Source organism: Equus asinus, chromosome 23, assembly GCF_041296235.1.
Source record: "Equus asinus isolate D_3611 breed Donkey chromosome 23, EquAss-T2T_v2, whole genome shotgun sequence".
NCBI classification, from domain to species: domain Eukaryota; kingdom Metazoa; phylum Chordata; class Mammalia; order Perissodactyla; family Equidae; genus Equus; species Equus asinus.
This window is the reverse complement of record NC_091812.1, coordinates 48,849,627-48,874,565: the sequence shown is the minus strand read 5'-3', so window position 1 is coordinate 48,874,565 and position 24,939 is coordinate 48,849,627. Positions and strand designations below refer to the sequence as shown.

Genomic DNA, 24,939 nt, shown 5'->3' with positions numbered 1-24,939 from the left:
TTTAATTAAACTTCTAGATTCTTGTCAGATTTTTATGTCTAAACTTAGAATCATTTTCATCTTATAAAATGTTTATTATTTTCTATATCCTGTGATCACGAGATAAAATTACATTATTAGCTTTCCACAGGTTTTTGCCTGTAGTATTAAGGCTTCTTACCGTCTGCCCATCTGACCTTTTTGGACTTATCTCCAGCTGTTTGCCTAAAGTGTTAGATATGCTTTGGATATTCAGTTCTCTTACTCATGCCGCATTAGTTCAGTGGTTCTCAAAGTATGGTCCCTGGACTGCAGCATCAGCATCTTGTGGAAACTTATTTGAAATGCGAGTTCTTGGACCCAAGGAGTCCGAAACTCTGCGGCAGGTGGCCCAGCAATCTGTGTTTTAACAAGCCCTCTAGCTGATTCTGTGCACATAATGTTTGAGAACCCTGCCTTAGTTCATCTACCTACATTGCTCTCTTCTCTTCTTGCCTGCTGAATTCCTAGTTGTCTTACAAGACAATGCTTTCCCGGCAGAGTTGCCCTCTCTTCTGTGTCCTATAGTACTTTATGAAATCTCTTTTATAGCATTTATATTGCTTGTGTCTGTCTACCTTTGAAGGTGGAGGCCACAACATAAATTACTTTTGCATCTGCATGCAGTGATAAGTTATTAAGTTCTGATGAATAAATGAATGTATGCATGAATGAAAGAGAAGAGTGTTTTAGGAGGAGTGGTGATCAATCAGGTCAGCTGCTGTGGAGAGATCATGGAGAATAATGAAGGAAAAAAGCTATTGGATTTCATAGTCAGGCAGATGTTGGTGACCTTTCAAATGCTTGCTCTAGCAGAGTGATGGGCAGGAAGCCCAGATTGCTAGGAGTTAGGGACTTCCTACCTGATGAAGACTTTAGAAAGTTTCCAGAGTTTCTTATTGACTGTTTATCTGAACATGTGGTGGAAACAGAATTTTCTTGGGAGAAATAGCTAAGTGACCTTAGGCCAGTTACTTAACCTCATTGAGCCTGGGATCTCCAAATAGACAATATTAGTAACACTGTATGTTTTTAATTTTTTTTAAAAGATTAAACAAGATCATTTTAACCCCATAGAATGATGCCTGACATTACTTAGTACTTAAATGGTCATTTCCTTTACGCCCCCCCCCCAAAGACGTAATTATTTTTATTTATCAATGTTGAAGGCGTCCATCATACTTTGTAAATTTGTGTAAGGCATGAAATTGTTAAGGATACTCTCATTCCAGTTGTTGGAGAAATTGTGAATTGCATTTAGCTTGGCACTAAAATACCTTAAGTTGAACCACGACAGCTACTTTGAAATTACATGGTACCCAGCTGGAGAAGCATCCCAAAAGGTAGTTGTCTTAGACACAGCTCTTTTAGATATAAGTTGTGGAATCCTACTTCAAACAGACATTAAGAGAGGGAGAGAGGGATTTTTTTGGCTTGTGTCTTGGAAAATTCCAGCAATGGTGCCATCCTCAGGCACTGCCCTATCCACATCTTCTCGATCAAACAATGTTGTCAGCACTTGGTCTTCTCAGACCATCTTGCAGTGTAGCTGCAACTCCATGTGATTTTTGTTCTCAAGTATATTTACCAGCTATAAATTTTGGGGAAAGAGAACTTAGTTCTAACTAAACTTTAGGTCTAACTAAAATTCTGGATTCAATCTTACTGTTCAGAATTAGGTCACTTGTTCATCCTTGAACCACTTGCTGTCGCCAGGGGACTGGGATATACTGGTTTTCCAGGCCTGGCTTAAGAAATATTTAATTCTATGAAATAACTGGTACTGAGTGCAAGGGAACAGTGGTTCCCAAAGGGAAATCCAATTTCTATTACCAGCATGAAGGGGAGTAGATGTGAAAAAGGCAAAACAATATCATCTTACTGGATAGAAAAATGCCTTTTCAAACTGTGCTGCTGGGAACTCTAGAGGTCCCACTGAGATGCTCAAACAAGTTGAAGGGAAGAAGAGAGGACACAGAGTTGGAAGTTCCCTGATCCATGCTCACTCTAGCTTCACCAAGAGTAACTTCACTTTTATACATTTTGTATACCCAATTTCTGGTTAAGATTTCATTTGAAAATAGTATTGGTACAGGACAATTTAGCAGATGGTTAGCCCCGTAAAGTATAAAAGGGTAACCATCTTTTCCCACTCTATCCTGCTGAGCAAGTTCTTGCCCTTCCTTTCCTTTCTCCTCGTTGGCCCTACCCGATTCCTAACTCTGCTAAGATCCAGACTTGAATCCTCCAGGCAGGCGGACAGGAAGATCATGACATTAGGCAGAAGTCTAGTTCTCAGTTTACCAGTATCATGACACAAAAAAATCATCACTTACCCTTTGTTCACCAAAGAGATAGCCCCAAAAGTTGTCAACAACTTGGTGACTCAGTATGATCCAGCAATTATAAAGCAGAAAATTTGGGTACATTCAAGAAATTTGATAGATCATAATCTTTGATGATATGTTTATGCTGAAACTTGCAGTTGACATCGGCAAGCTGGGCAGTTTAATATTTTCCAAGCCTTCATCTTACGGCTCATCTCTCGGGTAATTGCTGCTTAAATCACACTCTTAGGGCTTTTTCCTTTTCTACTACTGGCTTTCTTTAAATATCCAACCCTTCCATCCTTCATATCAGAGCCCACATGTGGCCAGGTGCTTATTTGTGTAAATAAAGTTTTATTAGAACACAGACATGCCCATTGGTTTAAGTCTTATCTGCTTTCCCTCTACAGTTGTCCTCACTTATCCATGGGGGATATATTCCAAGACCCCCAGTGGGTGCCTGAAACTGCAGGTAGTACCAAAACCTTTGTATACTATGTTTTTCCCAAATATACATACCTATGATAAAGTTTATAAATTAGGCACAGTAAAAGATTAATAACAACTAGTAATAAAATAGAATAATTATTACAATATATTGTAATAAAAGTTACCATAGATCTTAGCAACCTCAGCATATGATTTATTTTCTTTCCTTATTAAGTTGAGAACTTTTACCTTTTCACTGAAAGGAAGCACTTTTCGGCTTCTCTTTGGCATATCTGAATTGTCAGCGTCACTACTCTTGCGCTTTGGTGCTAGTAAGTAAAATAAGGGTTGCTTGAACACAAGCGCTGCGATACCATGACAGTCAATCTGATAACCAAGATGGCTCTTACGTGACTAATGGGCAGATAGTGGACATGCTGGACAAGGGGGTGATTCACGTCCTGGGGGGACAGAGTGGAGAGTGCACAATTTCATCACACTACTCAGAACGGCGCTCACTTTAAAACTTATGAATTGTTTATTTCTGGAATTTTCCGTTTAATATTTTCAGACTTTGGTTGACCACGAGTAATAGAAACCATGGAAAGTGAAACCACAGATGGGGCAGGGAAACTACTATGTAATAGCAGAAGTGAGTAGTTGTGAAAGAGAACGTGTGGCCCACAAGCCTAAAATATTTACTATCTGGCCCTTTACAGAGAAAATTGTTGACCTCCGCTGTATATTTGTATGTCTTATAACAGTATTGCAACTTCTTGACATGTAGGGTACTTATGAAGAAGAATCAGGTAACGTCCTTACAATACTCTCACTCTCTTATGTTCTCAAAAGCATGTCTAGGGAAATATTTTTGCCTCACCTATTTGATCTGTGGTCTTTCAACTCTCTGAACAACTTCTCTTTGTTTCTGTACCCCCAACAGTTCAGTCCTCTTCATCTTCCAAAAGTACCAGCCCTTTGTAGGGAGTGGGAGGAGAGGAGTGACAGCTTTCCACCTGGCCCTGGAACACATTGGTACACACACCTGCATATGCTTAATGCATAGATACAGGGTCCAAACACATGGACAAACATCACGATTTGGTGCATTTTGTTTCCCCTCTACTGAACCCTCTTGATTTCATATTTGTTGTGGTCATAGCAGTGTATTTTGTGAAGAAGCGTTTGATATGGGCCGGGAGGGTTGATGGAGGAAAATGGAGGAGGAGCAGATGTCTTCCGGTCTGGTCACTGGATTCTGTAAGCGCAGCAGCCACTCATCAGAAGGCTGAGTAGTTAAGCTGTACTTGAAGAACCGGGATAATAATGCCTCTTTGCTGCATTTTTGCAGTCTAAATGCCCTGTGGAGTGAGAGAAGACTTCAATCCCTAGGCTTGTGAATCCCTTATCTTTCCCAAACGTTAAATTAATTTTTAAGGCTATTTATTCAAAGTTGACTTAACCACTAGAATAGGAAAGATCAGACAAATCAGCTGCACGAAATGAAGTATGAGGAAACCCGAACTCTTTGACGAAGTATTCCTGGGAGTAAATGTGTTGAATGAAGCCAGCGGGTAAATGATAAGGGCCTTTACACTGTGGATGTAAGAAAGCAATTTATCAAGAGTACATGAACTCTCTAGTGACCACAAGTCAGGAAGAAACGAGAGTGGAGGAGGAGCCCTGAAAAAATACATTTGAAATACTAAAAATCGTGTGTGTGTGCGTGCACTTTTAAATACTGGCATTAATATGCAGAAATACTGGTATATTAAAATAAGAGTCGCTCAGAGTGCACATGTACAGTAGTCTATACTGTCGTGGGATTAGGTTTTAGGAAGAGTGGTTGAGAAAGGCCAGGCAGTGGTTTAGGACTTGCAGAAACCTGGGGTACGCTCAGGTCTAGTTACGATTTGAGCCCGATGGTGATTGTCTTATGTTTATTTGCCTGACTCATGAGATTAGATGACTGTCTTTCAAGCTCACATGTTTATCTGTTTTAATCTCTAGAAGGTCATATGCATGTAATTCTGACAGCTGATCTAGTGCTTTTGTGTTCTCTCAAGGAGTTCAAAGCTCATCAATCTTTGCAGCATCTCTTTGAGCCCTCTAAATGAGACAATATTATCTTAATTGTTCACTTTAGAGAAACCAAGGAAAAATGTAATTACATTATCTGCAGTAGGGTTCCCACAAACTTAGATAAGGGTGAGGACTAGAATTTTTGACCTTATCTTGGCTTTTAGATCTAGGGGAGAGATATAATTTCTTAGATTTGAGGAGAAAAAGACCTAATTGTTGAAATATTTCGTTTCATTGAAAGTATTTACTCTGAGAATGGTCATCCTCAGTTTTCTCTACCGAAATAACACAATTAGCTCTCAAACTTTGATTTTAGTCATTTTTTTTCTTTTTTCATCTGACACTAAACTATTGTCAGAGCTATTAACAAAGTACTAGATTGTGACTTGAAGGTCTTTTTCTTTTGTTTCTCCTGGATAATTTTTAGAGAACATGTCACTGAACACTAAACTATCTGACACATGAACAGCAGGTGGAAAATTGGGAGAACCAAGTCTTGGGACAATCACCCTTAGCTAATTTAACTGGATTTAAATTACTAGCCCTCCACACAGATGTCAGCTTTCTTTATTCCCTCTAAATTAGCCCCTTTACCCCTGTGGTCTAAAGAACTCGCTCCTCTTCCTCTTTAAACCATTCCGGTGTTGTAAGGGGTGAATCTTACTGAGAGAAGTGGTATTGGTTGGGCCTGGTCTTATGGCATGAGTTGGGAATTGTTTGTTCTTTGCTTGGGGGAGGGGGACACCGTGGTAACTTGAGTTGAGCCGTAGTTCAATTAGCAAATTAATTAGGTTTTTAGAGCCAACCACAGTCATTTAGAAATTTCCTCCGTGGCTCTCTTTCTGAAAGTTGAATGTGTTTTGTATTTGCTGTCGTCTGCAGTTTATAAATCCACGCGAAAAAAATAAATAAAATAAAAGGCAAAGCAGGAGGAGGTGGGAAGAGAACGATTCACATTGCAAAATCTTGCTTAAACATATGTGCATGTCGTCCATCTGTAGAAATGGAACCTTGTTAACTTCCAGTAACTTGTTTCTACTTTCTCTATCCTCTCCCTTTCTCTCTTTATTCCTACCCACCTCCGGAACTTTGGTGGGACCTCTACAGCCTTGGATAAGCTCAGCACACAGCACCTGTACCACCCCACCCAGGTGGAGATTGTGCAGTCCAACGTGGTGTTCGACATCAGCAGCCTGATGCTCTACGGGACACAAGCGGTACCCGTGCGGCTAAAGATCCTGTTGGACCGTCTCTTCAGTGTCCTGAAGCAAGAGGAGGTGCTGCACATCCTGCACGGCCTGGGCTGGACTCTGCGGGACTACGTCCGGGGGTACATCCTTCAGGTAGGGGGAGGACGTTGAAGCTGGCGTCTGGGGCCAGCTCTGGGAGGGGTTGGGTGAGAGCCCTTGGCGAACCTGGTCTTCCTGCCCCTCGCAGGCCTAGGCATGCACACCCTCTTCTGGTTAAAATGGTTCTTTTGGCAGGCTTGTCAGGGTGTTGGAAAAAAGGAGCGATGTCCCAACAGTCTGGCATTAGGCCTCAGTGGTGTATATTAGTTGGAAGAAGCGACCTATTGCCTAGTGTTGCTTCATTTGCATCTTTTTCAGTTCAACTCTCTCTCTCCACAACATGGGCTTTCTGGCTTCTTCAACAAGTGTTATTGAAGCCCTACTAAAAGGGAGGGCTCTTTGAGGTGGGTGATGGGTGTGTGGAAATCTCAGATTACACTTCATCTGGGTTTAGCCGGGCTTGTTCTCACACTTAATTTGTAGGTTTGGTGTTTCCTTGGTTGTCTGTGTACCCTATTTATTACCTCTTGATCCAAATCAAAGGAGGAACTGTAACCTCTGTAAAGCCCCTGCTTTCATAACCAGTCAACCCGCACATTCCAAATCCAGCAGACATGGGGATAGACTTGGCCTTCACAGCACCTGTTCTTCCAGCCTTGAGCCCCTTCTTTGTGTCAGTGGCACTTCTGATCTGATAAGGGTCTTAAGAGGGAGGCCCACAGCCTCCAGTCCCACCCACCCGACATCTTTCCCTTTTCCCATCATTTTTTGCAGTGTGTCGCTAGTTGTTTGCATTGTGTACTTGGCCTCTGAAATGTTTTTATGGCCATCTGTCTTCCTACGACCCTTGAAGGGTAAATGTTGAAAACAACATGTTTGGGAGACCCCAGGATCCAAAAAGACTACACTGGACGATGAAGAAGTACTCCCTCCTGCCAGAGGAGATCACAGTTTGGGAAGGTAGAATCTGAAGTGGGTTTTGAAATTTCCTATGGTGATAATACCAGGAGAAATGACCCCTTCAAAGAAAAATTGATTTTGGCTCTGCCAGCCTTTTTTATTCCCCGATCCACCCTGTGTTGTGTGTGAGGCCTTGGCTGCCAGCTTGGTATGTGGTGAGTGGGGGCCCTCCAGTCTCCTTCTCATTTTAACTTGGCATACAAACACACACATTCCTGTCATTCTCCTGTGTGGTACCTCCAGGTGTTAGCCAGGGCAGGAGAGCAGAGGAGGGATGATGAGTGGACGTAGAGAAAGAGAGGAGGTGGGAATAACCTGTCTGCTCCCGTGGCTGCTTTAGTTAGTGTAGAATCATTGCTTAGTTCAGTGAGATGTCAACTTGGAAGGCACAAAAAATTTGGCCTTCAGAAGATGAGACGATGATGATAAGAGTGATAATTATACATTACGTTTTTAGTTTCTAGAAGACTTGCACAAGCATTATCTCATTTGCCTCAGGATGGGGACATTTCAGTGTGGGGAGTGAAAAGTTGAGTCCTGGGTGGTCAGGGGACTTATGGGGGCACAAGGCCCAGGAGAAATAGGCCAGGAAAAATAAAACATGGAATTCCAGTTTCATAATCCCTGCTAATACTGGCCTGGAGATGCATCAGTGCCACATTTCTCTGCAGTGGTTTCCACGACTTGATTATTAATGTCCTTTTTGGGTGGAGTTTACCCTACAGGAAGGAACAAACCTCTTGCAGTTTTTTGAATGGAACTGTTAGCTTGGCTAAGCACTCTTTCCTTTATTCAAAACCTAAAGTATTACGCCCCCATCTGGTCCCATCTTTACTGCCTCTACTGTGATGCTTACTTCTGTCATCAATGCTGTATTTCACTTCCATGTATATATTTTTGCCTGAGATATCTGAAGTGTATGAATGGTCTCTTTCTGTCCAAACAAATAGGTAATGTGCATGACTATGACTATTTGCCATCTCAGCAGGCCAGTTGACTGTGGTGTTTTGATGGCCGTAAATATAGAACCTGCCAGTTGTTCTGTGGTGTGGTCTTAATGTTCTGTCTTGACCAGAACCTGTTCTTTGTTTTACTTGAAATTATTATTTAGGTGTTAATTTTTCCCCAGCATTTCAAGATATCTCTAAGGCAATCATAGAAGATGTACTCCATATTTCTTTTTCTATGAGGGCCTAGGATTTAAAGATGCAAAATTGCAAGAGAAATTAAGTATGAGAGGAAAATTAAGCAAAATCACAAACTAGCATTTACAGAGTCTCTTATTTGGGGGTGAAGTATTGCATATAAAGGATGCTGTCCTTTATTGTGATACTTAAGTTATAAATAATTTTCATTAATTTAATATAGGTTTTGACAAAGTCTCAAGTTTAATATGATCTATTTCTCCATTTGGTGTCTAGAATTGGTATTTTGAGAAAATCATAGATGATTTTTACGTTAGAGGAACACTAGGTTTAGTTTGTCTTGTTTTATTGATAGAGTTGATGTAATATAGATTTTATTTAAATGAGGCTTTTTGTCATTCAGTAGTTCTCATCCGCTTGTTCCTTGTGAAAACAGTTCTCAGTTTAGAAAAAAAGCAAGAGGTTGAAGGACAAAAACTTATCACTTATATAGTGAGAAAATGCTCATTTTGTTTAAAGAAAAAACACACACCCAAAAAACAAGAGCTTAGACCATAGAAATAAACCTTTTTCCTTTAAAGCAATGTGATTTGATTATCAGCCAATATTCTAAAAATTACATGTCGTAATGGTAAGGTATGCACCAATGACTTTGAATATAATTATATATAACATTGTCATACAAGTAGACTATAAAATGTGCGTCCAAAGGTTGTGGAGCCCTATAATGCACTATTAGTGTACAAGTCATTTTATCTGGCTAAAACTCAATTGTCTTGTAGCCCTCAAGGCATCAATTTTAGCATTATTGCTCTCAACAACAGTCTATTGAATATTATGTCAGTTAAAGGAGAATAATTATCAAGGCAAGTTAGGGTGGCTGTTAGTCTTACCACATATTGACTTGGTTAGCAGTTGGCTATAGATTGTGTTACTGGGCAAATGAAGATGTACGGTAAGTTGAACTGGTGAAGCCAGGATATTAATTTAACTCTCTGGGCTCAAACCTACATCCCTTATGGATACACAGCTATTCTTAGTTTCAGAGAGAGTTTTGAATGTGGAAGAATAGCGGATATCTGATCTGATTTTGAATTTTTGCATGTGGGGGAAAAGGGGAGCAGGCCATGCAAAACTGTCCTTTGCAAGCATGTATGAAAAGGTTATTAAAAGAAAAAGAGAGGATAGTGATGCCACAGAGTCATTTAAAAGACTAACAATGTCTTTCAAGAATCCTGTGCCATTTTGATAAAAATTACTTTTCACTTGTGTAGTTACCTGTGTAATCCATAAGCTAACCAGCTGGGTATAAAACGTACAGTATGACTTGGACTACAAAGATTTAAGAATCCAGGTAATATCATAAAGGTAAAGAACCCAGTATTCTCTTTTGTACCAATTAAAGTGTTCATTCAGAGAGTACAGAAAAAGTAAGGTAAATTTTATGTATTTTTCAAAAAAGCAGAAAAAGGAAATATGTAAGTAGATGGTAAAATCTAAATATAAAGGAACATAAGATGTTTTTGCTGCTGCTGAAGGGTAATTTTTATTTCAAATCTGTATCTCATAGTACATTTATTGGCAGTGAATAACAGCAATGTCCTGTTCTTTCCCCATTTCCCCTGTCTTTGACCTAGCATATAAGAATATAGGTAATTATCATTGTTGAATTTAATCATTTAAAAATCAAGTTTTCACACAGTCTCTTTTCAGTTTGAATGTGTGACTGACTTGCCTGGGCTCCTATAACCACCAGTCCATCTGTGGAAATCTCCTCCTTTGCAAATGAGTCTGCCAGAATTCAGAGAAACATATCAGACACTCTGAATAATTAGCTGAGGTGTCAGCAGCCTTGTGAGAGGACAAGTAGTGATGCGCATTTCAAGTCACCTGTGGCTTGAAACACTCAGAACTAAAAGAACAACCAACACTTCAGAAGAACATTTCCCAGAGTATTCGGGGGGCATTAGTCTTCCGGAGGTCCGTCTTTAGATTTGGGAGGAACCATACTCTGGGTCCTTCTCTTAAGGCCTCAAGATACATCTTAGCGTAATGAAGGTTCCGTGGAGTTCTGGCGTAAGTGGTTTGTGAGAGTAGGTAAGTAGCTTCACCAGCCCTTCCCAAGTCATAGCCTTTTCCTATCAAGTCTTCAATTCCTGAACACACTCAACTCCTCTTCACCTTGGGGCATTTGCATGGATAGATTCTTCTCCCTGGACTCTCCTACTCTCTGCGTGGGCACTTTCTTGTCCTTTAGGTGTCAGCCAAAGTCCCACTTTTTCACAGGGACCTTTTCTGTCCAGCTTAACCAGTGTAGGTTTTTCTGATGTGGCTCTATCTCAGGACTCTGTTTCCCTCAAGCCTCAATCCAATTTAAAATCGATCAGTTAATTAAAGCAACTGTTAAAATGGTTTTTTCCTGGCTTCCTCACTAGCGAACACCACAAAGGCAGGGTACTCAATAATATCTGTTAAATGAATGGGTAAAGAAACCTGCTAAAATGTTTGCCATTGACCTCATGGAATATCCAGTAACTTCACTTGCTCCGCGAGTCCTTAGTCTTTCTCCAGGCTTCCTAGGGACTGAAGGCTGTAACAGCAGCTGGGCTATTGAGAGCAGTAAGAAGAGAAGCGAAGGCTCCACACCCCCTAGCAGTGGTCTGTGTAGAATAAGTGTTTTGTGGTATCCATGTGGTAGAAAACGTCAATATTGGGCAAACGCTTGTATTTAAACAGCCCTTTGTGGAGCAAGTTCCCATACGTTAGCTCTTGGAATCCTCTCATACCATCCTCTGGTAGCTGTTGCCCGTGAATTAACATTGGGAGTAGTTGAAGCTCAAAGAGGTTAAGTGACTTTCCCATGATCACAGAAGCTGTTAATTGGCACAGTTGATGCACCGTAAGCTTCCTGAGGATAAGAACCACTTAACCTCTTGTTTGTCACCGTAACCCAGCACCCAGCCTGGCACGTGATAGTGCTTACTAAATATGGAGGGAGGAAATTTTGAAATCTGATTTGCACTCAGGTCTCTGATTATATGGGCAGTGTTTGGATGTTTTTTGGTTTTGTTTTCTTTAAGACTACCAAACTGTCTTTCCGGAATATAATGTGCAAGAGTCTTACAGCATCAAACTGGTGTGGCTTGGGGAACAGAGAAGGCCTGAGGATCCTGAACTGACAGAGTCATCTCTCTTGTATTCAGTGGCAGATCACATCCACATATCCTTAGGCAAAACTAGGTGAAATTGGTTCCTCTTTTGTCTTCCTTTTTTTGGCTGTTTCCTGATAGTCCACCTTGTTTCAGGTTACCTTTCCTCTCTCATGTCCATGACCCAAACGTTTTCTCTAGATCTGATATAAATCATTAATGCTTCATTGTAAATTCCGGTCTTTGACTTATCTTTCCAGGGATATGTGCCTTTTGTAATTGAGTGTATAAAAACAAAGGCTTTGTACCTAATTAATAAAATTTCACCTATGTCATGTATGGCGGATGTGCAGAGATGAAATAGCTCTTTTCTGGATCCATAAAAGTATATCAGGTTGGATGGTAAAGGGGGCACTGGATCTCAAGGAAGAAGATTGGGCTAAACTCCTAGTACCACACACTGACTATTTATGCAAGTATGGAAAAATTGGCCATTCTCAGCCATAGTTTCTTCATCTTTAAAAGTGAGATTACCGCTTATACCTGTCTGGCTTTGCAATGGCAAAATGGTGAAATAATGTTGATGAAGTTTGTTATAAACTCCTACTCAGGTGGGTATTTTTTGCTTATATCTATGCATCAAGCTAACTTTGGCCAATCACAGTAAGGAAATGTCAGGTACCAAACATGTTCTCTGCCCATGTCAAATGTCAATTTTTGATATTTTACCTGGTCGCTTACAACAGAGTGCCTTCCTAATTAGTCAGGCAAAAGGGTAGAGTATTCAATAGTAAATAAATAATACATGCATATACATAGGCACTTACACACGCACCCCGACCTGTATGTACATATGTACATAGTACAGACCTCATTACAAATAAGAGGCAGGAGAGTAGAGTGACAAAGATTTTGGACTTTGGAGTGAGACAGACTTGGGTATGAATCTTGGTTTCACCTTTTGATTGCTCTCTTACTTAAGATAGGTCATTTAACATATTTGAACCTAAGTTTCTTCATCTGTGAAGGTTAAATGAAATTGTATTTATAAAGTACTGCATTAACCAGCTTGCAGCACTTATTAATATTAACCATTACTACATTGTGAGTGTGAGTATGCACATGTGCTTTTTTTTTAAGAACTGACTTATTCCATATATGACTGTTGTTTTATTATCCTTACATTTCTCTATTTCGTCAACCCTTTCAATACCTTTCCAAAGATCTGGCACCGAACAAATGAGTACTTGATGAATTTATTAAAAGGATTAGAGTATCTGGGCTTTCATCCCATTGCATAAGGTAAAACTAATTTAAAATAGGCAACCTTTTTTATGGGTATTATCTGACCTCACAGATTTTTAGGAAATTTCCAGAGCAAAAAGAAGAGTGGATCTAGGTATAAATTCATTTAAGTAGTCCTTGAAATAGCAAATTTTATTGATTAATTACTGTGTGCTGAGTACACAAGAGAAGATCTCCCAGGAAGCCCTCACTCTAATGGACGAAGCAGCTATAAACAAATCAAGGGAGTTGTGTGATCAAAACTATAAGAGTGTACAGATGACCCATAGCATTGACACAGAAGAGGCATTATTTGTCTCCAGCTAAAGATTGAATTATCACCACCATGATGTAAGGTGGCTTTGTATCATGTCAACAATATGTGAATCTTTTTCAGAAGAGAAGGAAGGATCACAGGTGTGAATGGTCAAGATCCCTCTGTCTTTGGCAGGGATGGTCAAAAGGTAGATGGTTCAGGGCAATGTACTGCATTATGGTGTCTATTGACCAGAATGCTTGGACCACTCTATAGACATTATCCCAGCAATCCTCCTAACCTCCCTATTAGAGAGAGAGTTTCAGAGACTAAAGTTATCGTGGCCTCAGGCCTCAGGCAGAGTCAAAGCTGGAAGTGGAATACAGGGATTTTGAATTCCTTGCCAAGGGCTCTAGCTATTTGAACAGCAATGAAAATAAACACCTTATATCCAAGGACGTAGCTTGATGTTTTGTGCTCAGAATTAAAATAAAAATATTCCTCCCTTTACTCTTGCCAAGTAGAAATAGATATCTCACTAAATTCCAGGATGGAATGCAGGGACTGCTGGAATAGGATTTGTGACTGTGGGGCCCAGAGAGAGGGTTTTGTATTCCCCAGGAGGAGCAGAAATGGGCCCACAGCTCTCTGGCCATTCACCATTTGATAAGAACAACTTCAGATTTACTTGAAATGGATATTCTCTGTGATGGCGCTGATTAAACCATATGATCTCCAGCACAACACTCTTAGATGCTTCTTGTTGAATTTAAAGTGGAAAGTTCCTGATCTTTGGGTCTAGACCTCACTTCTACCACCAGTTAGCTCTGTAGCCTTATAAAAAGTACGTAATTTCTAAGAGCTTCATTTTCCTGGTGATACCTTCTAAATGGAGGTTTTTTTATTCTTTAATATTTATTGCACAAGTAATTCACATGACTTTTAGCAATTTGTCAGTATCAATTTCTTCATTATGAAATGGAAATAAGTTGAGAATTAGATAATTCATAAAGAGTATTTAACACAGGATCTAGTATATAATCAAGGCTCTTCAAAGTTATTTTAAGTAATATGTTCATTATAGAAAAATTGAAAAACAAAAATAAGCCAAAGCAAGAAAATAAAAATATCCTGTAATCCAGAGCAATTATCATGAATATTTGTTGATTTTCCCTTTTTTAAAAACATTTTACTTTATTGAGGTCATAATAGTTTATAACATTGTGAAATTTCAGTTGTATATTATTATTTGTCAGTCATCATAGAAATGTGCCCCTTTACCCCTTATGCCCACCCCGCAACCCCCTTCCCTTCTGGTATTCACTAAGCTGTTCTCTTTGTCCATGTGTTAGTTTATCTTCCACTTATGAGTGAGATCATACGGTGTTTCTCTTTCTCTGGCTTACTTTGCTTAACATAACACCCTCAAGGTCCATCCATGTTGTTGCAAATGGGACGATTTTGTCTTTTTTCATGGCTGAGTAGTCTTCCATTGTATATATATACCACATTTTCTTTATCTGTTCATTAGTCGATGGGCACTTGGGTTGTTTCCACATCTTGGCTATTGTGAATAATCTAAATGGAGTTTTGAGGATGAAGGGAAGTAATTTGTTAAGTTCATAGCAGAGCTCAGTAAATGCTAATTCCATAAGTAGAGCGATTTCCCTATCCTTCACCCCCTACAACCCTTAAGTTTCTAGAGTAACAGAAGCTTTGTGATTCTTCTACTTGTCCATGTGTTTTATTTGGGCTGCTGTGTCCTTTTCTAATATTTCTCCCAATTGACAGAAAGGGCAGGTGGAGGATAAGAGGAGCTTGCCCGGGAACTGAACTCTATTATGACTGTAGCCAAGAATGATGGGAAGGCTCTCAAGACCCAGCCCTAGCCTACCATCTGTTTCTTTTGAGTAACCTACATTTCTAATGCTCATATGTGAAATCATGAAAGGCTGTGAAAAGTAGAAAGTGAGATGGGGATCTGCCTGAGTTTCTGGAAGCTTTTGCTAAATCCATACAGATGGGACAAACATAAATAAAGATACACTTATTTGATTTATGTACAATAGCCATATGAGTAATGCCAGCGGCAACTGGAAAATAGGACTCGGGCCAATACATTTGCTAGTAGAATTAAGGTGACCACTGCCAAATTGAATTACTTTAGAAAGACCTGTTGAAAAAGGAGATACTTAAGAAAGAAGAGAGATACTGTTACATAGTAGAAAGGATGGAACAAACATTTTTCCATACAGGAAGAATGCTATGTTGAGAAGAGGTGTGAACAAGTTTGTGGCGGAGAGTTGCATTTCAGTTAGGTGAGCAGCATTGAGTTGTGGTGTTGGTGAGTGTGGTTAGGCCAGGCCTGGGCCTGTTAATCAGAAGCTCGTCTTGATTCAACTGATGTTTGCATCACCATCCCTTTCTAAGGGGAGTAACTAGCAATTCTTTTCTTTTTCTCCCCAAAGCCCAAGTACATAGTTGTATATCCTAGTTGCAAATCGTTCTAGTTCTTCTTTGTGGGATGCCACCACAGCATGGCTTGATGAATGGTGTGTAGGTCTGCACCCGTGATCAGAACCCGCAAACCCTGGGTCGCCAAAGCAGAGGGCATGAACTTAACCTCTTGTCCATGGGGCTAGCTCCATGACTAGTGATTCTGTTGGGTCACAGACCTGGCAGTTGTTGCTGATAACCCTCAAACTTAAAAAGGCAGATCACTGGCTAGTGACTTCATGAACAATTGTTTTAGAAACTCAGCATTGAGGTCTTGTTGTTGTCTAGGAAGTGTTTTCATTTGTTGTTGGCAATTGAGTGACCTATCATGTCCTCTCTCTCTCTTTCTTTTGCAGTCAAGGTAGACTTGGGATGGGGGACCTGGAGAGTAGATTAAACAGTGGTAGTTTTGTGTTTTAAAGGTGGGATGTCTTGAGTGGACTACAATAGACTGTAATACATAAGGCGCCAAAATAAGAGAATGACATTGGTTGCTATGTATTTTCTTTCCAGAGCTCATCTTCAGTTTACTGTGTATTTCTCACCCATAGCCCCCAGAAAAGCATTTTTCTGAGACTTTGAGAACTGAAGGTCTCTGTAAGGAAATGCTTTAACCTGGTTTCCTTGTTCTCATGTAATTTTCTCTCTTTAACAAAGCCATAATAATAGTGTCAGAGGCAGCTTTCTAGTTAGTATGAGTAATGTGGTTACTGTATTTTCTATTTTTATTTTAATATACTTTTCCTGCTGTGGATTCTTTTTTCTCTTTTGGTTTTAAAAATAGTAGTTGAGTAAATGCGGTAATTTGAAGACTCTAGTGTACACTGCATCCTTGCGGGGATGCAATTCTGAAGGAATACTGTGCACAACAGGCTTTTTTTTTTTTTCTTCGCATTCCTTAGTGGAATAAATAGGAGAACGTTTGGAACACAGACCACTGAAAATATTGGCTTGTGGTCAGGTTAGGCCAGGCTTCAGAGAAATTGACATTTAGACAATAGAGTATCTATCCCATAGGTTTTTGTCTCTAGAGTACCTGTTAATATTAAGCCTGCTTATTTTATGGTGTGTTGATAAGACACAGAATTAGGTAGCCAATTTAGGTTGCAACTTAAATGGGTTCATTCATTTGCTGCTTCTTAAAGGATGCACACATGTTTAGAAATTTTAAATTAACACCAACAAAATACGCTTAAATCCCCCTTGAAAGAGTAATTAAGAGCTACTTGTCTCTGTGTCCTGTCATCCCTGGCAGAATTAGAGTTCATGCTGAGTATATTCCATTGAGTCAGCCATCATTCCATCACCAGCAGGGATTGCTTTTCCACGTATTGACATGTGAGGGAATGTCTGCCTTGCAGTAGCCATGGGCTTGTGCCAGATTTTGAGATCCATAGGGGCAGTGCTGGGAGCTTTTCAATTCTGAATCAGAGATCCAATTCATAATAGCTGAGCCAGGGAAACTGGGTTGAATCTGTGGCCAAAACCACGGTAAAAAAAAAAACACTTTTTTTTTTTCCTTTCCCTTTTTTGCAGTGCTTTATTGCTTTAAAATATGAGTGCCTCTGTCCATTGATCCTCCGGTGACTTTATGTTGGATTCAAATTGTGGTCTCTTAGGTGAAAAGGTCAGTGTTTTATTCATTCAGCCACACATCGATGGAGATTAACTGAGAGCAGTACAAGACATTTGGATCCTGCCAGACCTAGGGCACCTGAAAGAAGTTTATTTCTTTTCTCCCTAGCCTTCACTGTGCCTGCTGCAGAAGAGGATGGCCCTGTCTTCTGGGAGTGGGGGAGGGTTTTGATTGGCTGTGTGTTAACTGCCTCAAATCCTTGGCCATAGGGTGAGTAAGAACCTCTGAGAATCGAACATGTCATCTCTGTAGCATCACCTGATTTAGTGCTTTTCCTCAAGTCTGAGACGTCTCAAGGGGCCTTTTTTCCCTTGCAGCACTGATCTTTCAATGAGGTGCTAGTGTCTGTCCTGAGCAATAACAAGGGAAAACCATGAAGTGTGAACAGCTCTTATTAGGGGGGTAAATGTCATTAACGCCTTTGTAGCCTTCTCTGCAATCTGAATGCTCTTGTCAAGAGAGTGACTTACTGAAGCCTCCTTTAAAATCATATAAATGGAATGTAAGATGCTGGAGTTTTACATTTTAATTAAGCAAGGCCATTAGCTTCCTTTGCTTATGCATTTTTGTAGTCAATTATGCTTGTGCCTGATAGGGACAACGCTGAAATAAGGCTATTGAAAAACCTATAAAAATTATCTTAAGGATTTGAGAAATACTTGGTTTACTCTAAATCAAAGTTTTAGATAATTTCTGGTGTTTGTGGGGAGAGATGCTTCTCTCTGTTTTAATGTCACAGAGACCTCTATACTCATCAACCTGACCATAATATGGATATTTTCACATGTGGTATGAGAAAACACTAACATTTCAGGTTAATGAGTAGGTCAGTCTAGCTTAATGAAAAGTCTGAAGCATATAATGTTTAAATAATGATTTTTTAATTTTCAATATATAAACAGAAATCTTTCTCTAACCATGAATTGCCCTTATGTAAAAGTCTAGTGTTCTCCTGAAGCAAAATTTTCACATGCAAAGATTTGCTTCTGTAAATCTCTTCTGCACGTTTGAGAATTTCAGATTAATTTCTTGTCACTCTGGATTGTGTCTTTGAATTACAAAATAAAAACATGTTGAATAGTTGTATGGTGGGAGGGTCAGATACAGAAAGAAAATTGTCTCTTTGACTATGCATATTAATTTTTAATAAAGAAAAATGAATTGACATCTGGTTAAAACTTTGGGGAGGTTAATCCAGAAAATTTTTAGTCAAGTTAGAGGTGGTGAATAGAAATTCACTGTATCATACCCATTATTACTAATTTAAGATGTGTAATTTAAATTGTTCTCTTTAGTGTACAGACTTTGTACACATTTGATATTCCACCTCTTTAAAGAAATCCCATCGCGTTACAATTTTCCTTTATGTTGTGTTTTTTTTTTCTCTTTTGAGGGTTCAGGAAAATGTATTCATTCAACAAATATTGACTTGAATGGCTGCTATATTCAAGTGATTGACACTGTGCTTCCCTATTACAGTTCTCAGTTTAGTGAAGATTGGGGCTCACGTTAAGCTAAACGAAAGCAGAGTTCATTAGTGTACATTTTCTAATGAATATATAAGCATGATCTATAATTAGTGCAATAATAAGTTATATGTAAATAGACTCTTTGTACGTATTTCCAACTTTCTTGAAAAGTTAATCCTTTAAAGAATTTTAAACATTGCCTATCTGTCTTGGTTGTACTATTAGTGCAAGCTCTGCAATTAAATGACTGGCTAAACAAAATTAGTTTTCAACCCAGCCCGCACTTTTCGAATTAAAAACATTCATTTTAGTTTGAATTAATGAGATTTTGCTTTCTAGTATGGAAAACCCAGCTATTTATTAAATCAGGGAAGTTAAGCAGCAAAGAGGTGTTTCCTTTAAACTCCTTAACTAATAAATGTTTTGACAAGTTAATAAAAACTTATTTTAAAATTCCCTGTTAGCGAGACTCCAAAGATGAGCCTTTTTAGCCCTATTAGGATCATTTTGCAAAAGCTCCCCATGAAGTCACTCACTTAGAACAAGAAAATCTCCATGGAATTCCTATTGTCCGTGCCACTTGGGGAGTAATTGGGCCAATTAAAATGTAGACATTTTATATAAATTATGATGCCTATTAAAATAAAGGACATCAAATTTGGAATTAGTCTATATTCCCTTTGTTGGTTTCCTTCACTCAGTACACAGAATTTTGGTTCACCTGATTACTTATTTGCCTCATCAGTAATATATGCATGTAATTAAGAAGCTGATAGTCTGGGGCCCGTAGGTTCTTCTGTGGGGAGTAGTCTCAGATTTGGTAGCACAGTAAGAAGGGCTGTCTGGCAACGCCATCTGCTTTGTCCTGTCTGTTCTACCCTGCACCTGGATCCAGGCTGTTAATATAAATTATGATTTCTAAGGTTCACGTTTTAGGATACCTTTGACAGAGAGATGTCTGGAGTATCAAGATTATCAAAGATGCACAGTAAAACTTCTTCATAACTGTTTTTCAAGGCACCAGATGGAAGGAAGCTTGACATTATATTTTCCATATGGAAAAGTATCTGGGACCTGAAAGGGGCACACCCTTGGAAGGGGAAGACTTCTTGAAAAGGAACTTTATAAAAGAATGCCCTAGTGTGGGGTTTTCATGTTTGATTTATTCACGCGAGCATATTGCTTTGAAGGCCCAAACAGCATCCTGGCTATAAGCTGTGGTTTCCCAGACCTGAGAAGTGCCTGATAGTTTAAATTTCACAAACTTTTTAGATTTGCCTATGCCACAGGTCAAATATGTCTTGCTATGAGTCTGGTTGCCATTTATTTTAGTCAGGGTTTGGCTTTTGTTAAAATCGTTGCGTTGGATTTCTTTGCGAAAGATAAGTGTACCTTCTCCGTCACGTGTTATTTCATATTAATAGAAAGTCAAGATGGTAGAATTTAAACACCAGTGTTATGTGGTGACAACAGTAAGGTGTTATTTTTCTACGGTGTTCTTCCTTTCAGTTTTTGAGCTATATATCTTAATAATCCATTTCACTTAGTAAATAGGTGCTGAGGAGGCCTTGGAGGATCATGGTTCTTGTGTTGTTATCCACTTATTTGCAGCAATACTTGTGAAAGAGTGATAGGCAGATGTTAAACATCAGAACACTTTATAAAGTTTTTGCAAATAATACTGCAGTGTTTTGAGTGAGATGGAAGGAAACTGAATGTACTTGTGCATTAAATCGCATCAGATTTTCGTCGACTGTATTGAAAAGCCAGTCCTTATAGTCATTGCATATATTTTCTTTTTAAAATGGCATTCACAGGATTAACGCATATTTTCCTACAGAGTAAATGTATGACTGGTGTATCCATCTTCCCCTTTCTAGAGTATTTGAAAAACCTAAATAATTATGTTAAGTCTGGAACCTCTAAACATGTTTCAGGAGTATTTTTCTGCTTAGAATGAGCTCTACAAGATGCAGTATAATTTTCGCTTTAAGTTAGTTTTTGTGAGCAGGAGAGAAGTTAGTGAGATTGATAGATGCTTAAGTGTCATACTTTAAATATTTAGTTTTGATTAAAATAATATACTAAACAGAGAGAATTCCCCCTATACAGCTAAACTACCCTTGAGGAACATACAATTCAGTATGTAAAACAGACAGGTAACATAAACAGATAAAAACTGCTATCATTAATAAAAATTTGATTTAGAACAAAAACTAAAATTTGGCTTAGAACATGTTTCCAAATTTTTCTCTTATTTCTTTCCCAAATATATCTTTAGGGGAAAGAGTAAAAAAGTGTGAAGATTCATCTCTTCATTTGAACTACAGTATTAGCCTAGTTAGAATTCTATGAAGTATTTATGGGATATAAACAGAGCTTTATTTAATGTTATAGTTTCTGTGTTCAGGGCTTAAATATAGGAGTCTCAGAGAAAGGAGGAAATATTTTTTTCTCCATGACAAATCAGCTCTGCGATTCATGATTATGAAAAGAAAGGCAAACAGATGAATGCAAAAACAAAAGACTATATTTTTCTGAGTTTTAAGTGGGGGCCAGAAACACATATTTAGATATAATAAAAATCCATATACCTCAGCTTATCAGTGATTCTCTTTTAAGAACTTTTGCAGGAAAGAATATTGCCAAACTTCATAACAAAGTTCACATTGGCTCTTTTGGATGCCTTTGTAAAATTTCCTCAGCATCTGTACCTTGATGCAATGTTGCATCCCCTTAACAAAGTCAGTCAGACTGAAATATGGTCGTCTGGAGGAACACTGGGCGAGTTTTAGAGAAGTGGAATGAACGGGCGTTGATTGGCAGGTTAAAGAGTTTTATTTCATTGGAAATTGATTCTTTTTAAGTGAGTAATGAGTATATTAGCTATCTGCTGTTACATCACAGTAGACCTCAAGCTTGGTGCCTTAAAATAACCACCATTTTATTATTGTTCACAACTCTGTGGGTCAGCTGGTACATTGATGGGGTGGTGATTGTGGGGACATGTTCTGGTTGGTCTAGGATGGCCTTTTTTTTTTTTAAAGGAAGATTAGTCCTGAGCTGACAGCTGCCACCAATCCTCTTTTTGCTTTGATCCATGCCCATCTTCCTCTACTTTTATATGTGAGACGCCTGCCACAGCATAGCTCAACAGGCGGTGCATAGGTCCACGCCCGGGATCCAAACCAGTGAACCCCGGGCTGCCGACGCGAAACATGTGACCTTTACTACTGTACCACCTGGCCAGCCCCTAGGATGGCCTACTTTACACATCCAGCTCTCAGGTTGGTATTGGCTGTCCGTTGGGGCAATGGAGGAGACTGGGCATCGTATCACTCGTCATGGAGCAGGTTAGCCTGGTCTTGTTCATGTGCAGATGGTTGCAGGGTTCTGAAGAGCAGGAGAAGGCAAGTCCGCATGTACGAGCGCTTTTAAAGGGTCTGCCTGCTTCACATTTACTAGTGTACCACTGGCCAAAGCAAGTCATGTAGCAAAGCCTAGAGTCAGAATGGGAGGTGATTATTCCAGAACATGCATACAAGGATGGCTGAGTAATTTGGGGGCTGGTACTGGAAAAATCGATCACGAGATTAGTGCCTTAGGAAGCTTCATTTGGTAGTGGTATCTGTGTGGAACTGAGGAGGGAGGAGCCCTGAACTAGGCTGTCTAGTTTGGAAGCTGCCACAGTAGTTCAAGTAGAAATAAGCCTGGCATTAGGGTAGCGGCAGGGAGAGTAAACAGCAGGGTTAGATAAAACCAGTTGCTGACTGGATTCAGTAGGTGAGAGAGAGAGAAGGCACACCTGGATTGATTCCAGGCTTCAAGCGCATGGTGCATTGGGTGCATGGGAATCTAGGAAACTGGTAAAGTTCTTGGGCCTAATTTTGTTTGCAGTGAACATAGGACATCTGTGCAACTTCTTAAACAATTCCTACTGCTCTGTCCAGAAACATTAATATGAAATGAGACTGCATCTTTGAAATTCCTATTTTTTTTAACCTATTGCTTTAAAATTCATGGCCTCATCCCAGTGCTTTCTACCATCAGCCTTACAAAGATGATTAAATGACAAGAAGTATTTCATCTCCCCTCTTAAAAACACATGGGCAACTTTGAGATAACCAAAAAGTCCAAGAGTTTGGATTTCTTAGTTTCATTTCTCAGAAGTGAACATTTACCTAGGATTTTGGAGATCTTAATATTTACAGGTATTTTTTTGAGATTCCTTTACATTTAGAAGTACATCAACTTTGATAAAAGTTAAGAATTTTGTGATACCAACATTCCTTTCTAAACCATTTTATGCTCCGAGATTCAGAGCCAGATTATAAAAGTTTTGCTTGTTTTTCAGTCATTGACTTCATAATGTAGGGTTTAACGCCTTCAAATTGTGAATTTTTTTGAGGAAGTCATGTCTAGAATATTTAGGAAAATATATAAAAGCCATCTTCCTGTGAAGTGAATAGAAAATTAGTTTGGTCATGGCTTCCCTGTTCTTGTAAATGGATGGAGAACCATTTTTTCGTTAAGGGCACATGACTTACATACAAAAGGAAATAAAGAGAGGAAGTTGGAGAAAAACCAACTTAGTGCATGATTTACTTCTGGAAGAAAAACATGCAGTTTGGGGGCTGGCCCTGTGGCCAAGTGGTTAGGTTTACGCAGTCCACTTCAGTGGCCCAGGGTTCCCCAGTTGGAGATCCTGGGCACGGACCTAGCACCACTTGTTAAGCCATGCTGTGGTGGCGTCCCACGTGGAGGATCGAGGAGGACGTAGAACTGGGATATCCGACTATGTGCTGGGGCTTTGGGGAGAAGAAAAAAAACAAAAGAGGAAGATTGGCAGGGCCACTCTCTCCTCACCAAAAAAAAAAGATTTCTTAGAATTAAAAAAAAAAAAAAACCATGCAATTTATTGTTTAAATTAAGATTAGGGTACATAAACTGTGATGTATAATAAATGACAAAAGATATTTCAATTTCATATTATGGTCAGTTAAGGAAGAAAGGATTAGGGAAGGGAAAATGAGGAAGGAAGATAGACACAAGCAGACTTTTAAAATGATCTTCTCGTGATTTGTTTTGCGATTAAAGCAATGTGGTTTTGCAACCATGGGCACAAATCAGATAGAATTAGGTTGCGTGGTTAGATGTTCCATTTCTACATTACTGTGTATAATTCCCTCACTCATGGTCAATGTCAATTACTATAAAACTAAAACAGGAAGACTTCCACAATCTTAGATGAAGGAAGAAATGTTTTTCTCCTAACTCAGAGTGGATGGCTCTGCCAGCCATTTGATAATAAATAGAGTAACAAGAACTTGTTAATTGGCTCTTGGGGTCCATTGCACTTGAAGCTTACAAAGGGATTTCACATGTAGTGATCATTTAATGTGGAAACCTAGTGAATAGATAGAGCAAATTTTCTTAATTTTGTTTTATAGGTTCTTAAACTAAAACTTAGACCGAATAATGGTGAAAAAGCTTGTTAGTGCTGTCTTGTTGATTCCGACTCCCAGTGACCTTGTGCACAGCAGAGTGAAACCCTGCCTGGTCTATTTGCACCATCCTCGCATCTTGCAGCGCTGTGTCATACAATGCTCCGCTGCTATTCATAGGGTTTTCATGGCCAGATTTTTCAGAAGTGAGTGGCCAGGTCCTTCTTCCTAGTCTGGCTTAGACTGGTAGATCCTCTGAAACCTGTCCACCATAGGTGATCCTGAAATACCAGTGGCATAGCTTTCAGCATCACAGCAACATACAGCCACCACAGTATGACAACTGACAGATGAGTGGTGTGGTTCCCTGACAGGAAATGAACCCAGGCTGCAGTGGTGAGAGGGCTGAATCTTAACCACTAGACCGCCAAGGCTGGCTTGAAAAAGTTTAACAGTACCCAAAACTAGGTATTCAAATTTGAATCTTCTGATACCACATCTAGAGTTTGTTGCATCGTGTAATGTTTATTTTTAAATAATAATTATTCATTTAGTATAGGACTATTATAAAAAGCACTTGGATAATTATTGATTTATTTGATGGTCACAAAATCTATCTGTATTCTCTAGATTTGGATGTCTTTAAAAACAAATTTTGGAAGTCACACTTTTATTTTTTATAGTTACATTGAAATCTCCTATATTACTCATGGGAATGGCTGTCTTAAAATTTGATTTTTAGACTGTGTTTCTCTCTAATAAAATTCACTTCCATAAAATTTTGCCAGCTGCTATAGGAAGACGTATAAAACATTCTTTTTAACTCTAGTAATATCTGTCCTGCCTTTCTTCTCCTTGTTGGCATTTGTAAGATTTCCGAATGGTTTGCTGTTTAGTTTCAATATATTACCTTTTACTAGATGATTTACAAATAGCACTAATGTTGAAAATGCAG

General features: G+C 39.1%; 1 protein-coding gene across 15 annotated transcripts in view; it reads left to right on the top strand.

Moving 5' to 3' along the window:
* BNC2 (basonuclin zinc finger protein 2) overlaps positions 1-24,939 on the top strand; it is a 416,429-nt gene that overhangs the window by 288,575 nt on the left and 102,915 nt on the right. For all 15 annotated transcript variants that reach the window (XM_044757040.2, XM_044757044.2, XM_044757043.2 and 12 more), the window contains one exon: positions 5,964-6,199. In XM_044757040.2, coding sequence (XP_044612975.1) covers positions 5,964-6,199 — 236 coding nt within the window. The remainder of the gene's footprint in view (positions 1-5,963; positions 6,200-24,939) is intronic.